The sequence below is a fragment of the Ascidiella aspersa genome, chromosome 9 (genome assembly GCF_963924565.1).
Source record: "Ascidiella aspersa chromosome 9, kaAscAspe10.2, whole genome shotgun sequence".
Taxonomy (NCBI): Eukaryota; Metazoa; Chordata; class Ascidiacea; order Phlebobranchia; family Ascidiidae; genus Ascidiella; species Ascidiella aspersa.
In genome coordinates, this window is record NC_139455.1 from 10052912 (window position 1) to 10066649 (window position 13738).

Genomic DNA, 13738 nt, shown 5'->3' on the forward strand with positions numbered 1-13738 from the left:
GAATCCTACCACAGTTCTAAAATTAACGCACAAAATTTGAGTTAGGGTGCGGGTTAGCGTTCGGGTGTGGGTGGGTCAAGTATTATTATATTCTTTGTTTAATAATAATACTTGACCCACCTTAACCCAAACGCTAACCCGCACCCTAACCCAAATGGTGTTTCGTTGTGGTAGGATTCTAGACCAGCGCCGACTTTTTTGGTAAGGGCAACATAAACCGCAGGCGAGCGTAGCGAGCCAAAATATTGGCGTTTCCGGGGGTAATCCCCCGGATTAGTTTTTGCGGCCACGGTCTCTAGATGGGCTTAAAATGGTACCAAAAATGTTTTAACAAATACTCGGCTTGAGCCAAGTTTCTTATAAAAAAAATGCGTGTACAACACTGCTTTATGATTTCCGTCGCATAATATTTAACGTTGTGAAAGCAATATATCATTTTTCATGAAAAGGGCACTTTTGCGGATTTTACACCAGTGCCGAAGTATTATCTTTATATTTATTCTCTAATATTTATTTTTTCCTTGCAATCTTATTTTGACAACTTCACGACAGAATAAACATATGCACCTTTAGAATGCATTGATTTAAAATGACAATAAAACCAACGCCTATCTATAAATATCTATATATATATATATAGATAGGCGTTGATAAAACACGGACAACCCCTGCCTAAGATGTTTACGCTCTAAAAAAAGAAAGGCGTGCAATATTTCCCGCCAAATGTTAAACTTTATTTCCCTTTAATTACAACTTAATATATATTATTAATTTTTTGCTTTTTTCGGTATGTTAAACCATGAAAATAAATAATTACCGGTACCGGACAGTCAAATTGAAGTTAATTTTATTGTACTTTATAATATAATTTATAGCGTACAGTGCCACCCAGTGGTCATACCTTAAGACTAAATTCATAAGCCAACCGGTCTGTTAGAAATTATAGTAATAACTAAAAAATGTTTCGAAGTTGAAGCAGTTCTAAGTAAAAAGGTCTACAACCGAACCCAAATAATGTTCGTGTTGGTATGATTCTAGACCAGCGCCCAAATCCGAAATCGTATTCACCATTCCACTGTGGAAATTATCAGTGTTGTAATGTCTTCAGTCAAAAACTTGACTTCAGTCACTGTTTTCAAATAAATTGACTTAAGTCATTTGGACAAATGCCTTTGGTTAAAATAAAATGTTTTCGTTAAGCAATTATTTAAAAACAACTTGCTTTGCTATATGCATAGCGTTTATGAATGAATATACTGTTGCTGCCAGGCATTAATACAGGGGTTCTTCTAACAAATATTGTGTTTAGCGCGGACGTTTCGATTACCTATGCAGGTAATCTTCTTCAGGGCAAAAGACTAGTAACTTTACAAAAGGTTATATGAAGTGAGGCAAAAGACAAAAAACAAGGTGAAAAAGGGAAACAAGGCGCGAATAACGGGAGAACTCGATAACCGGCTGCAGCCTTCTAATGACTGCGTGCATGGAAAGCAAACTTAGACAAATTTATGGGTTAAAGTTAGCATTTGCATATGGGTGGGTTAAATATTATTAACTAAATTCAATTTCCCAATTATCCTGCGAGATTTGAATGAATGCCCATGTCTGGTTTGGCAAATTAAATTGTTTATTATTTTTAAATTCTTATATTGTATTATTACTAATGTGATACTACATTCATATTATATAAATAGTTACTTTTCTGTTTTTTAAATGATTAGAGCAAATTTGATATTTGAACCATTTTGGTTATCATGGCAAATAATAACAATGTATCTGCTTTGATTGAACAAGTCCGTTCCATGCATTCTCTTGGGTTGTATACATCAACAAATGTTTTGTCTTGTTTGACGCTATCCATACTAAACAGAAATGATACAACTGATTATTGTAGTCACTGTGAAGTGTATTTTTATCATGCCGATACACTATTTGAAAATAAAGAGTATGAAAAGGCTGAAAGTGTTTATCGAAAAGCTTTGCTGGCCTACAAAAACATTCCAAAGTCAAAAAACAAATTTATTGTTGAACATACTGGTATAACTGACATTTCCATTAAATACAAAATCTTTGAGTCATGTATGAAGCTTAAGAAAGAAGATGCTGCTCTAATAATCCTTGAAAGCATTTCACAGAAGCAAAGACCACTTAAAGTCAGTCTTGCCCTTGCTAAGCTTTATCAGAAGCGTGAAATGGATAGACCTGCTGTGATTTGCTACAAGGAAGTGCTAAAACGATGTCCTTTGGCTTTGGACTGTGCAATTGAACTGCTGAAACTAAGAGAACATCCCAATGTGGTGATAAGTATGATAAATGTAAGCTGCAATTTAGATTGGTTACCATCTTTTATCAAATCACACAGTTTCATGTTAAACAAAGAGTACTCAAAGAGTGTTACTGGATTTGAATCATTAATCAAAAGACCAAGCTTATCAACAAATCCCATTTTACTGTACAACCTTTCCATGGCATTCTTCCAAATGGGCAACTATAACTTAGCTATTCAAACATTTAGTATGTTACATTTACAAGACCCTTGTTGGCTAAAAGGCATGGACTTGTATGCTTATTTACTGTGTGAGGATAAGGGAGAACATAGTCACGATCTTGAAAAGCTTGCTATGAAGCTCTTCTCTGTTTCTGAGATTCACCCAGAATCTTGGGTGGCAATGGGATACCTTGCCAAAAGTGAGGATAACTTTACAAGAGCTGTGTATCTTGCTGCACGAGCGACGGAACTTGATATAACATGTGTACAAGCTCTGCTGCTAAAAGGGTATAGCCTGCGCATGTTGGGTGAATTAAAGATTGCAGTCACACACTTCCGACAGGCTCTCAAACTGGCACCTAAAAACCTCTTGTGCTATAGTGAAATTGTTAACTGTTATTTAGAAGAAAAGAGGTACAATGAAGCTTTAACTATTGCTAAAAATGCTGTTCGAATCGCAGGAACAAGCCCTAACTCCCTTGTTTTGCAAGCAGGTGTTTTACTATCTAACCCATCCACATACGACAAAGCAGCAAAATTTGCTGAACGAGCACTGAGCTTGCAACCCAAACATCCTGAAGCTTTTCAAATTTTAAGTACAATCGCCCAAAGACAGCACAGATATGCTGATGCTATAAAACTACTGAAAAGTGCAATACAAGTTCACAGCAATAGCAACATGCACACCACATTAGCTGACTGTTGTTTTTTGATATCCAAATTTGCTGAGGCTGTTGATCATTATAACCTTGCCTTGTCACTAGATCCAAACAATATTGCTGCCAAACAAGGTTTAGAGAAGATTAATGGTATGGAGCAAACATCAAATTTAGAGATGGATAATGATGGGGAAAACGACCATTTCACTCACAGTGAAGAGGGTGAAAGCATACAAATGACAAATGTTGAATGGCCACATGACTCACCATGGTTTTAACATTGCTTTGTTAACTTTTTGCAATGTTTAAATTCCATATTTTGATTGGGGTTGTTTTAAGTTGAGACTGTTCTGCTCAGCTATCTACATGCACCTTTTTTAGGTAAAATTGTTATTAAAAAATAACACACAGTGTTATTTCACTGCCAGGTTGTAAAACTGTAATTTCATGTAGGGATACTTAAAGTAGAGTATTGCATCGCTAGGATTCAAATGTGAGATATTAAAATCCTACTGCCATTTTATTTGATTTTTTGAACTTGAGGAATTCCTTTTAAAATGCATTGTTTACAGTGTGCCACATGCAAAATTTTATAACTGCATTATGTTCCCACAAAAATCTCTCGTTCCAACATCAAGCAAGGCTACACTTAGCATGTTTCTTGACAAATAGTTAGCCAATACTGGCATTGTTAGTAAAATGTTTTTGTTACTGCAGGTAGGAGAGATTGCGTTTTAATTACAAATCAAACTAGAAGACGTTATTTATTTACTGCTTAGTTACTAAAGATACAATAGAATAAATCACCCTTTATCCCATCAACCAGTATTTAATTTATTAAATAAATAAATATACTTGGATTTGATATTCTACACTTAACCTACTATTTAATGATATTTTGGTTTTCTACTTTGAACTTCCTTTTATATATTTTTTCTTTATTTAAGCATTTTTTTATACTTATTTTATATAACACATAATTTGCCAAACCATGTCTTACCGTGATATCCGAAATTTTACTGAAATGATGAGAAGTCTAGGCTACCCAAGACTAATTTCCATGGAAAACTTTCGTACTCCAAATTTTGAGCTTGTTGCAGAAATTCTCAAGTGGCTTGTAGAAAGGTAACATCATAATTTGTCAAAATGTGAAATATGACATTGCATTTAATATATATAAATAATGTAATCATTATAATTGCACGTGTAAGTTGTATTTATATTGTACAAAAGTTGATAATATTGTTATGTTTGTCAAGATTTGTCAGTGAGTTGATATGTTCACATTTAACAAGCAGCTGAGAAGAGTAAATTGTTGAGATGTTGTCGCATAGTGTGAAGCCGTTGTTCTTTTAATTGATTTACCCATATATATATATACATTAAAAATGTGCAAATCCATCTTGAAATATAGAATTTGCTTAAAAAGAACACTGATTCTCTTTTTATGAATTTATATGACCTAAAAACTTCTTTATTCTGAATAGGTATGATCCAACTGTTATGCTTTCAACGGACATTGACACCGAACAGGATCGTGTTATATTTATCAAGTCTATTGCCCAGTTTATTGCCACTAAAGCTCATATTAAACTCAACACCAAGCGTCTGTATATGGCTGATGGTTACGCTGTGAAGGAACTTCTCAAAGTAACAACAGTTCTGAGGGATGCAATGCGAGCGATAGCTTTTGCAGCTAAGGATGATTCTAGCAAAAACCATACATTAACATCGTTTGATATAGGTAATTTATGACCAGCGATGTACTGTATTTTAACTATAGTCTGACTTTATTGCCTGATAAGTAAATTTGTCAGCAACCTATATTACCTGTAGTTTTAATTTGTGTTGATCTGCTGTACACAGCCAGTTTTGTCAAAATAATTAAACAGTGGAAGTAAGGTAAAAAGGCACAGAAAATGTAAAACTGGGCGATTTAGAAAAAATATTTTTATTATTTTTGGATTTGCTAGTTTAGCGTTGCAATTGAATTACACATTACAGGTATTTGTGATGTACAATTAAAACTAGTTAAGTTGGTTAGCAGACCAACAATTAAATTGGATGTAAAACTAAAAATATTTCAATCTGACAGCACTGTACAGTGTACAAACTGTGATGTAACATTCAAGTCTCTGGTACTGCAATATGAACCATGACAATCTCTAAGCATTACAAAAAGGTGTTTAATACACCAGTTTAGGAGCTACTGTAAAACAGTTACAAAATATTTTTATTTGCAAAACTTGATACTAAAAAACTTCAGTTGTTAAAATTGTTTCTAGGGATTTTGTTAAATGATTAGAAATGTTTTTAATTTATAAATATATACAAAATATCATTTTTTCCCAGCATCCAAAATGCATGATTTGAAAGCTGTCAGACAACTGGCATCAGATGTCACTCAAAGAGGAGCAACCTTATATCACTTGCTATCAAAAGAACCTGACCTTCGAGATGCAAGACTTACAGCCCTGGCTCAGCCACTAGATATAAACACAATTGAAAAGGGTTTAAGGTAAGATTTACTGTAGTTATATTTTCTTTTCAGTGAAACATGATAAAAACATTCTTTTCTTTTTTTGCCAACATTCGTTTCTTTTTTTGTAAAAATCACCACTACTTGTTCTTAGATCAAGTATTATGTCTGTCGAAAGCGATGTGAAAAAAACGCTTCATAAACTGGATAACATTGCAGCAGATGAAGCTAATCTGGAGAAAAAGATAGAAAAGAGAAAGGTACAAGCTAGCAATACTTGTGAACTTGCTTCATGTTAAAATCTTTGGCCCATGAGTCGCGACATGATAGGTGTTTTAAAATTAGCGTAAAACTTAATAAAACGTCTGCATATTACTTTCATGACTGGGGATCTGTATACTAGGGTGGAGTGAAAAAAATAAAAATCACTAATTCAAAAAAAGTCCCCTCTCAATAGTTGCCTTTGGTCCCAAAACTAAGTTTAAAAATATTTTTGGGAAGTTGCCTCGAATACTCAGGTGACAACCCTGACGCAAAGGTCATGCAGGGGTCAAATCCCAGAAAAATGCCATAACTCTTTAACCTGTGGTGCTAGAGAGTTAGTTTTGATGCCAAAAGAAGCAGAATGTGCACTTTCCTATCTGTCCTAAAATAACTATTTGTCCTAATTTCATTAGATATATGGTTATTTTCATAAAATGTCATTTTTGGTTCAAATATGAATAAGACATAGGATTATGCACCGTTTTACATCACAATAACATATTCACAACACAATAAATCAGCATAATGAGTATAAAATATCTCTAACCAATGAAAAACACATTTGAGAGGTTTTAGATGAAGCACCAGCACAGGATGGTAACAGCAAACAAATATAAAATTGGGTTTCATAATATTAAAATAGCGTAGACCAGGGGTGTTCAAATGATTTCTGCCATGATCCAACACAGCCAAACCTGACAACATGATGATCCACCAAATAGGAATAGTAAACATATTGAACACGCTTTAATTTTATGGTGCTTTATTTATGTAAACGCGATAACTTTAATACTTAATCTTGTTTAGTGTTTGTTAACATTTCTAAGTCAGGGCGAGCGAACCGAGCGCGATTGTTTTTAGGTATACCTGCATTTCTTTTAAATTTCTTTCAAGTTTTTATTGCATTGACAGAAATACAAAATGTTAAAAAATACATATGTCCAATATTTTTGAATAAGTTTTTCATTAACGGTAACGAAGCGCTGATTTAGTTCAAAAGACCGCATCAAAACGAAAACAAACCGGGCGTAGACTCGTAGAGAGATGATTCGCGCGAAGCTGGAAATTTTTTCGCACTTACGTAGTTAAAATAGTCAAAAAGTATTTGAAATGGACTCGTATCTAGTTTGTCAAAGAGGCGGCGGGTCGAATGAATTCAATTGGGGGGGCGCATCCGGCCCGCTGGTCGTAGGTTGCCAACCCCTGTTTCAGACATTTTATGTCTTACAATAGCATCGAATTTGGATTTTCTGTTGCTGACTGATATCCTCAAACGCTTACAAAGATTAGCATTTGGGAGTTTCTTTCTATGCTGATTTTTTGCAAAATTCATTAACACTGACAATTGGTTCACATAAAAACACTGTGGAAAGTTTGTTTTTTAAGACTACATTAGAAGATCCGCACAAAACGCTGAAAAGATCCGGAACCGGATTGCGATCCGCCATTTGAACATGACCGGCATAGACGTTCTGCCAGATTTATTAAGGGAGAAAATGGCATCAGCATGAGGACCTAAGATTGGAATTGATTTTTGGTATTTTATCGCTTCATCAGTTTTCGTGAACGAATCTTTAGCCTGGTCAGGCCGTCACGTCTGTCGAAGCCAGCTACTGCTGATGAAGCTTCGGTAACAAGCTTTATGTGGCGCTCCACAGCTTGATTGTGGCATGGGTGGCACATAATGAGCCTTTCTTCTCTGATTTTTTCAACGTCAAGGTTGGTCAGGTGTCAAATTGCTGGTGGTTCGTTGGTTTGGTCAGAATTTAAGTCCACAAGTTTGTAGTAAGATTTAGCATGAAAAAGTTTTGAAGCTTGTAACCGAATCTTAATCAGCAATAGCTGGCTTCGAAAGACGTGACGGCCTGACCAGGCTAAAGATTCGGTCACGAAAACTGATGAAGCGATACAAATTCAGGGCTGGGGAGCCGGAGCTGGAGCCCGGAGCTAAGCATTTTTTCTGGAGCCAGAGCCATTTTTATTACTTTTGTGGAACTGGAGCGGGAGCCATTTTTGTGGAGCTGGAGCCATTTTTCAATTTGTGGTGCTAAAGCTAAGAAATTATATTTTGTTCCATCTCCAACGTTGGTTAGCCAAAAGCAATTTTTAAAACTTGTCATTGAATAAGTGACTGGTGGCACCGGATATGGAGCCGGAGCTGGAGCCAAAGGATATGAGTTTTACTACTCCGGAACTGGAGCCGGAGCCATTTAATAAGTGCCTGATGGCTCCGGAGCTGGAGCGGGAGCTAATGCTATTTTACGGTGGCTCCCCAGCCCTGGATACAATACCAAAAATCAATTCCAATCTTAGGTCCTCCTGCTGATGCCATTTTCTCCCTGCATAAAACTGGCAGAACGTCTACGCTAATTTAATATTATGAAACCCAATTTTGTATTTGTTTGCTGTTACCATCCTGTGCTGGTGCTTTATCTAAAACCTCTCAAATGTATGTTTCATTGGTTAGAGATATTTTATACTCATTATGCTGATTTATTGTGTTGTGATTATGTTATTGTGATGTAAAACTGTGCATAATCCTATGTCTTATTCATATTTGAACCAAAAATGACATTTTATGAAAATAACCATATATCTAATTAAATTAGGACAAATAGTTCTTTTAGGACAGATAGGAAAGTGCACATTCTGCTTCTTTTGGCATCAAAACTAACTCTCTAGCACCACAGGTTAAAGAGTTATGGCATTTTTATGGGATTTGACCCCTACGTGACCTTTGCGTCAGGGTTGTCACCCGAGTATTCAAGGCAACTTCCAAAAAACATTTTTAAACTTAGTTTTAGGACCAAAGGCAACTATTGAGAGGGGACTTTTTTTAAATTAGTGATTTTTATTTTTTTCACTCCACCCTACTGTATACTTTGTGTGTTATTGTGCTAACTAGCATCTTATATTTTAACCACAAAGTGTGCCATCTGATCTGATAGCAATTTTTTTACTAGAGTGTAATTAACAGAATAGGTAGAACTAACACCAGTAAAAGGCATGTTAGTCATACTACTGGGCGACATTTTGTTTTACAATAGACAACAAGCTATTCTCTATTTGTGGATTTATTCTTTGTAGATAAAAAATATACCTTTAAGTAGAAAATGCCATGTTGTAATACTAGCAGTTTGTCTCTAATTTGGCTTAAGATGTGAACTGTTAAAACTGCATACAAATATGACCCGGCATGCTATTTCAGCTCCTATCTCAATAACAGGAAATCCCTACTTATAACGACCTATAAATGTTTTAAGAGATTTACTACTTCAAAAACCTGGCATTATTATGTGTTTAGGCCGAGTTGGAGCGTTCAAGAAAACGTCTTGCTACGTTACACAATGTGCGTCCTGCCTTCATGGATGAGTTTGAAAGATTGGAAGACGAGTTAAAACAACAATATGAAGATTACCTTATAAAGTTTCGTAACATGACTTTTCTTGAACACCAGATGGAGGACCACAACAGGTTATTAGTGGCCTTAGTATAGTGGATTTTTTACATAGTATTTTTTTGTGGGAGCATTCATAAGGCCAACCGACCTCAGCAATACTGGTTGTTTTTTACTTGTTCTCTCTGAGCCTGTGTAGCTCAGTTAGGTAAAGCGACGGTCTCAGTTTGGCCGAAATCCCACCCCAGACAAATTAATGTTTTTTTTTCAAATAGCCCCTCTGAAGGTTACCTGTGTTGTATGATAAGTGTGCCGATATCGTTGGTCAGTACGACTTCTGAAGGTCTATAGATGGCGGTTGTACACTGTTACGTATGAATGTTTTCGTTTTTTCATATCATGATTTAATCCAGAAATGTATAAATGGTAGGATATTAAAATTATGGTGAAGATTTGTTTATTAATATATGTTATTCTAAAAGTTTTTTTTTGCTTAGAAAATTTGTAATATATTATTCTCCTTACTTCTGGCATAAATCGTATTTTTTTACAGACTGGAAAGTGTAAAAGTTGCGCAGAATGAACAGTCTCTCGTCCAGATTCAGAAACGGCTGAAAGATGAGGAAAGAAAGGACATTATCACCAACGATTTCTTTGAAAATGACGATCTTGATGGTGAGTTTTAAACTGAGATGAAATGTTGTTGTTCATCACTTGAAACATGCCTTTATCGAAACGGTGGCTCGGATACAAACTAGAATATATAGCAGCGAGATCAATAAAACCTAGCCGAAAAATACCAGCAAGTGATAGTATAGTACGGTAATCAAGAAAAGCTTTTTATTTATTGTGCCGCATTCGCTCAACAGATCCGGAAGATTCGGAGTCAGACGACGACTTAAACATGGAACGAGCAGACGAGGACCGGTCCCGGCCCCAGAACCCCGCAAGACCCAACGCCGGGGTCAGGCGTCCCATGTACGTCGATGACGAAGACACTCTGTCGAGCAGTGACGTCGACGGCGTTGACGACGACGAGGAAGATTTGGACGATGACGACATAAGTGCCGACGAACTGCTTATGCGGGAAGCGGTCCCGGACGGCCAGGGCTCACCGGTAGATGTCGACCTCGATGACGATAACTTCTAACTTGCACGTTTTATCGTCCCTAGCTCGCTCGCTCAAGTTTCTCATTTTTTGTTAACATGTTCATTTATAACACCTTTTTTGTGTGTGCGTCTAGTGTGAAGTTGCACTATACTGTGACCCGGCGTACATCGCACTGCATTTTAAATTTAATTTTGTTTGTAAATCCGTTTTCAACTGACAAAAACGGATTTATTCGGACATGTTGTTTCGACTTTTTAGGTCTTATTTACATTTAACTAGGAATTTAATTATTCCAATTTGTCACTGTTGCTATTTAATATAATGTATTTTACCGCCACTGTAAACTTTATATATACTATTTTTACCATGTATTCTGTTTTGGTGCGTGCTATCTCAACCTTTGTAGTTAAATAAAATATTAATCGTTTAACTTTTATGATATATGGTAACACAATTAAATGTTAAAACCGGTCATCATTCATGCACATTTTCTAAAGTTTGACCTACTTTCGCAGAGATTTGCAACGGCATGCCGTTTGCAAAGTATTATTTATTATAACAAATTGTACTCGACCAACAAGGAATTATTTTTGTTCTTGCGAATTGAAAATCCGCGGTACCACCAATGTGGTTAGCGTGTCCCAACCACAGATCTTAAATAAACCAATCACGGGTGAGTAACGACGCGGAACGAGTCCAGAAACTTAATTTTTGGCAATAGGTATGAAACGTCAATAACCGATTTATAAGTGCTAAAATAATATCGAGTATATAACATACATTTTGTGGTTATATGTTGTATGGAAAATCCTTTCGAATATAAAATAAATGACAAATTTTTCGGCCAGTCTGTGATAAGCCACCACCTAGCATTGTACCAACTCAATGCAGGAATACATTGTTGGGTTAAGTTAGGGAAAGCGGGGCTAAACGGACCCATCACCTTTCTCGTTAAAAATTGCCAGCGTTAATATATGTAGTGACTTCCGTCGAAAAAACGTTTGAAGCCAAAAATTAGGTAGATTTCATTTTGCACAAACCGTGGAGAGGAGAAAATGTGTTTTGTGGGTGTTGATGTAAGTATATTAGAGTAAAATTATGTGCTGGCTACTGAATTTCAAGTAAAGGCGAAGTTACTTTTGCTAAATAATTTGTAGATAAGGAACTGTTTATTAAACCGAGACAGTTAGACTTTTCAATAGAGATTTTAAGGAAATTAAGGTATAAAGCGATGCATAGTATTGGGGCAAAACGGACCCCTCACAAGGTAGCCCGTTATTACCAGTGTAACTCAACTTAAAACTTTACTATTCGTTTTTTTGATTGGCTTTTCAGTAAGACATTGGAACAGAAATAAAATTCAGAATCTTCCTATTATTTTATGTTTAGATCATAAAAAATTGTTTTAATACTAATGAGTTGCTATAGCACAAGGGAAATAAAAGCAGTTTATGTACGGCCTATTTATAACTATTTAACTTCCTAATTGATGAAATGCTACCTAGGCTACGCAATACACATAGTACTATTTTCTTTATCTAGGATTTTTTGGCCAGCTATTATAAAATATCCTTAGCATATAAGGCAAAATGTGTACCAGCACTTGAATTAGGACGTCACGTGGCGACGCAATATGTGACAATATATCTGGGAACATATTGTTTTATGTGCCCCTTAAAAAAACATCCTTGACCCGGCAAACAAAGGTCAACTTATTTAGAAGGTATGCTCCTTTCTGTAGTTCTTTTTAGCATTGAAGTAAACTGCAGTAACACCTTTCGGTTGCTACATTACCCTTCAAAAAATATTTCGCAGAACTAAAAAATAGGATTTCATTCTTAAAGGGTCCGTTTTGCCCGTTATTTTTTGTTTGCCTATTAGTTGCTTATTATAAGATAGGTAGCAAAACAACAATATGATACAAGGTACTTGTAATTGACAAACACGCAGCAAAGTTATCAGTGAAAAACGACGCGAGTACGCATATAACAAAAGAGAAAAAAAGCACAAGGCACTAAAGTCGTGATAACAGTATTGTGTCATGAAGAATTACTGCAACACGGTGTAATAAAACATGGGTGTGATCGCTTATAAAAAAAATGGCACAGTGGGCATTTGTGTGGTACGCTTAAAAAATCAAAATAGTGCAAAACAATACTTTGGTGTAGTTGATATCTCTTTGTGTGAATGCATCATAAACAGTAAAATTAAAGCAATGCTTCTATAAGACACAATGGACGGAGTACGGAATGTTTGGTGAAATGTGGCAAGTTATCGTATGGTTTTGTGCGATTATTCACGCTCCGGAACAACGTTTTCACGTTCCTCTAAAGTGGGTGAAAGTGTCCGCTGGGTGTCATCATGGAGTCCCAGGTCACGGCCACGAGAGTGAGACAAAGAGTCCATCGAGGTATTGCTTACCTACACCAACAAACCACACTAATAGTTAGACTAGATTTAAACTATAGGTATTGTTTTAGGTGCATTGTCTTACATCAGTAATTCTCAACCGGGGTGCCATTTGTAATGCTCTAGGGTGCCGCGAAGTATTTGAGAATTTTCAAGAATCTGATTTTTGCTCAACTCTTACAACTTTTTGTGTAAGGTTAGAGTGGAATAAATCGAATTATAACTTCCTACGTTGTTTAGAGTTGATGTGTGTTGTTCCAGTATCGTTTATTGTGACATTCAAGTCAATTACCTACGGAAAAATCTTGTAGGGTGCCGCAAGCCATAAAAGGTTGAGAACCACTGTCTTACATCATGCTTATTAAGCAGACAATTGCGGTGAGCATAGCTACTGGTCACGTTACACTTTTAAATTAACTTTTGACTAACCAGGAAGTTCACAGGGAAAATATTTCTACCATGTAGTGGAAAGTTCTGCACTCACCAGTTCGTCAAGGTTGTCAACCTTCTTCTTCAGCGAGCGAAGTTTGCCTTCCGATTGTAGTTTTTGAGCTTGCCACTGTTCGCGGTGACGGGACATCTGTTGACGGGAAAATGATAAAGTTAGCAAAATGCAATTAATCTATAACAAACACACTTTAAATTTCAGTATCGCTGTATGTTGCTTAACCAACGCATTTTTTTCGTGGTAGTTGAGTAACCCACCTGTCGTCTGATTTGAGCAGCAATTTCGTCTTGCTTAGCCTGTAGCTCCTGTTGCAGAGTTCGCATCGACTGCGACTGGGCGTCCGTGGTGGGGCGCCGTGTAGAGCCGGTGTACTTGCTTGGGCTTGGGGCAGCGTAGCTGGTGAGGCGCCTTGGCGGGGACTTGCTGCGCTGAATCTGTGACAATCAAAGCATTTCAGTATTTTTTGTATCAATGAAGAAATAT

General features: G+C 36.3%; 3 protein-coding genes across 3 annotated transcripts in view; 2 read left to right on the plus strand and 1 right to left on the minus strand.

The window, feature by feature from the left end:
• Positions 1-1609: 1609 nt before the first annotated feature.
• On the plus strand, positions 1610-4094 carry LOC146132918 (anaphase-promoting complex subunit 7-like). Its single transcript, XM_083396402.1, has one exon. It carries the CDS (start codon positions 1755-1757, stop codon positions 3423-3425), a length of 1671 nt encoding a protein of 556 aa, XP_083252528.1. The 5' UTR covers positions 1610-1754; the 3' UTR covers positions 3426-4094.
• Positions 4095-4138: 44 nt separating this feature from the next.
• LOC146132919 (clusterin-associated protein 1-like) lies at positions 4139-11133 on the plus strand. The gene is made up of 7 exons (XM_083396403.1): positions 4139-4272; positions 4635-4891; positions 5500-5665; positions 5781-5886; positions 9195-9364; positions 9841-9962; positions 10157-11133. Exons 1-7 carry the CDS (start codon positions 4139-4141, stop codon positions 10435-10437), a joined length of 1236 nt encoding a protein of 411 aa, XP_083252529.1. The 3' UTR covers positions 10438-11133.
• Positions 11134-12314: 1181 nt separating this feature from the next.
• LOC146132920 (centriolin-like) overlaps positions 12315-13738 on the minus strand; it is a 29527-nt gene continuing 28103 nt past the window's right edge. Inside the window, exons 42-44 of the mRNA XM_083396427.1 lie at positions 13513-13689; positions 13292-13387; positions 12315-12819 (exon numbers count right to left, since the gene is read on the minus strand). Of these exons, the coding sequence (XP_083252553.1) occupies positions 12691-12819; positions 13292-13387; positions 13513-13689 (402 nt within the window). The 3' untranslated portion in view covers positions 12315-12690. The remainder of the gene's footprint in view (positions 12820-13291; positions 13388-13512; positions 13690-13738) is intronic.

What these genes read in the sequence shown, in the direction of transcription:
- LOC146132918 (XM_083396402.1), top strand. Translation starts at nt 1,755, where the DNA reads ATGGCAAATAATAACAATGTATCTGCTTTGATTGAACAAGTCCGTTCC.
- LOC146132919 (XM_083396403.1), top strand. Translation starts at nt 4,139, where the DNA reads ATGTCTTACCGTGATATCCGAAATTTTACTGAAATGATGAGAAGTCTA. An exon ending in CTCAAGTGGCTTGTAGAAAG is followed by an intron (nt 4,273 to 4,634) that starts GTAACATCATAA and finishes TATTCTGAATAG; the next exon opens with GTATGATCCAACTGTTATGC. An exon ending in ACAATTGAAAAGGGTTTAAG is followed by an intron (nt 5,666 to 5,780) that starts GTAAGATTTACT and finishes ACTTGTTCTTAG; the next exon opens with ATCAAGTATTATGTCTGTCG.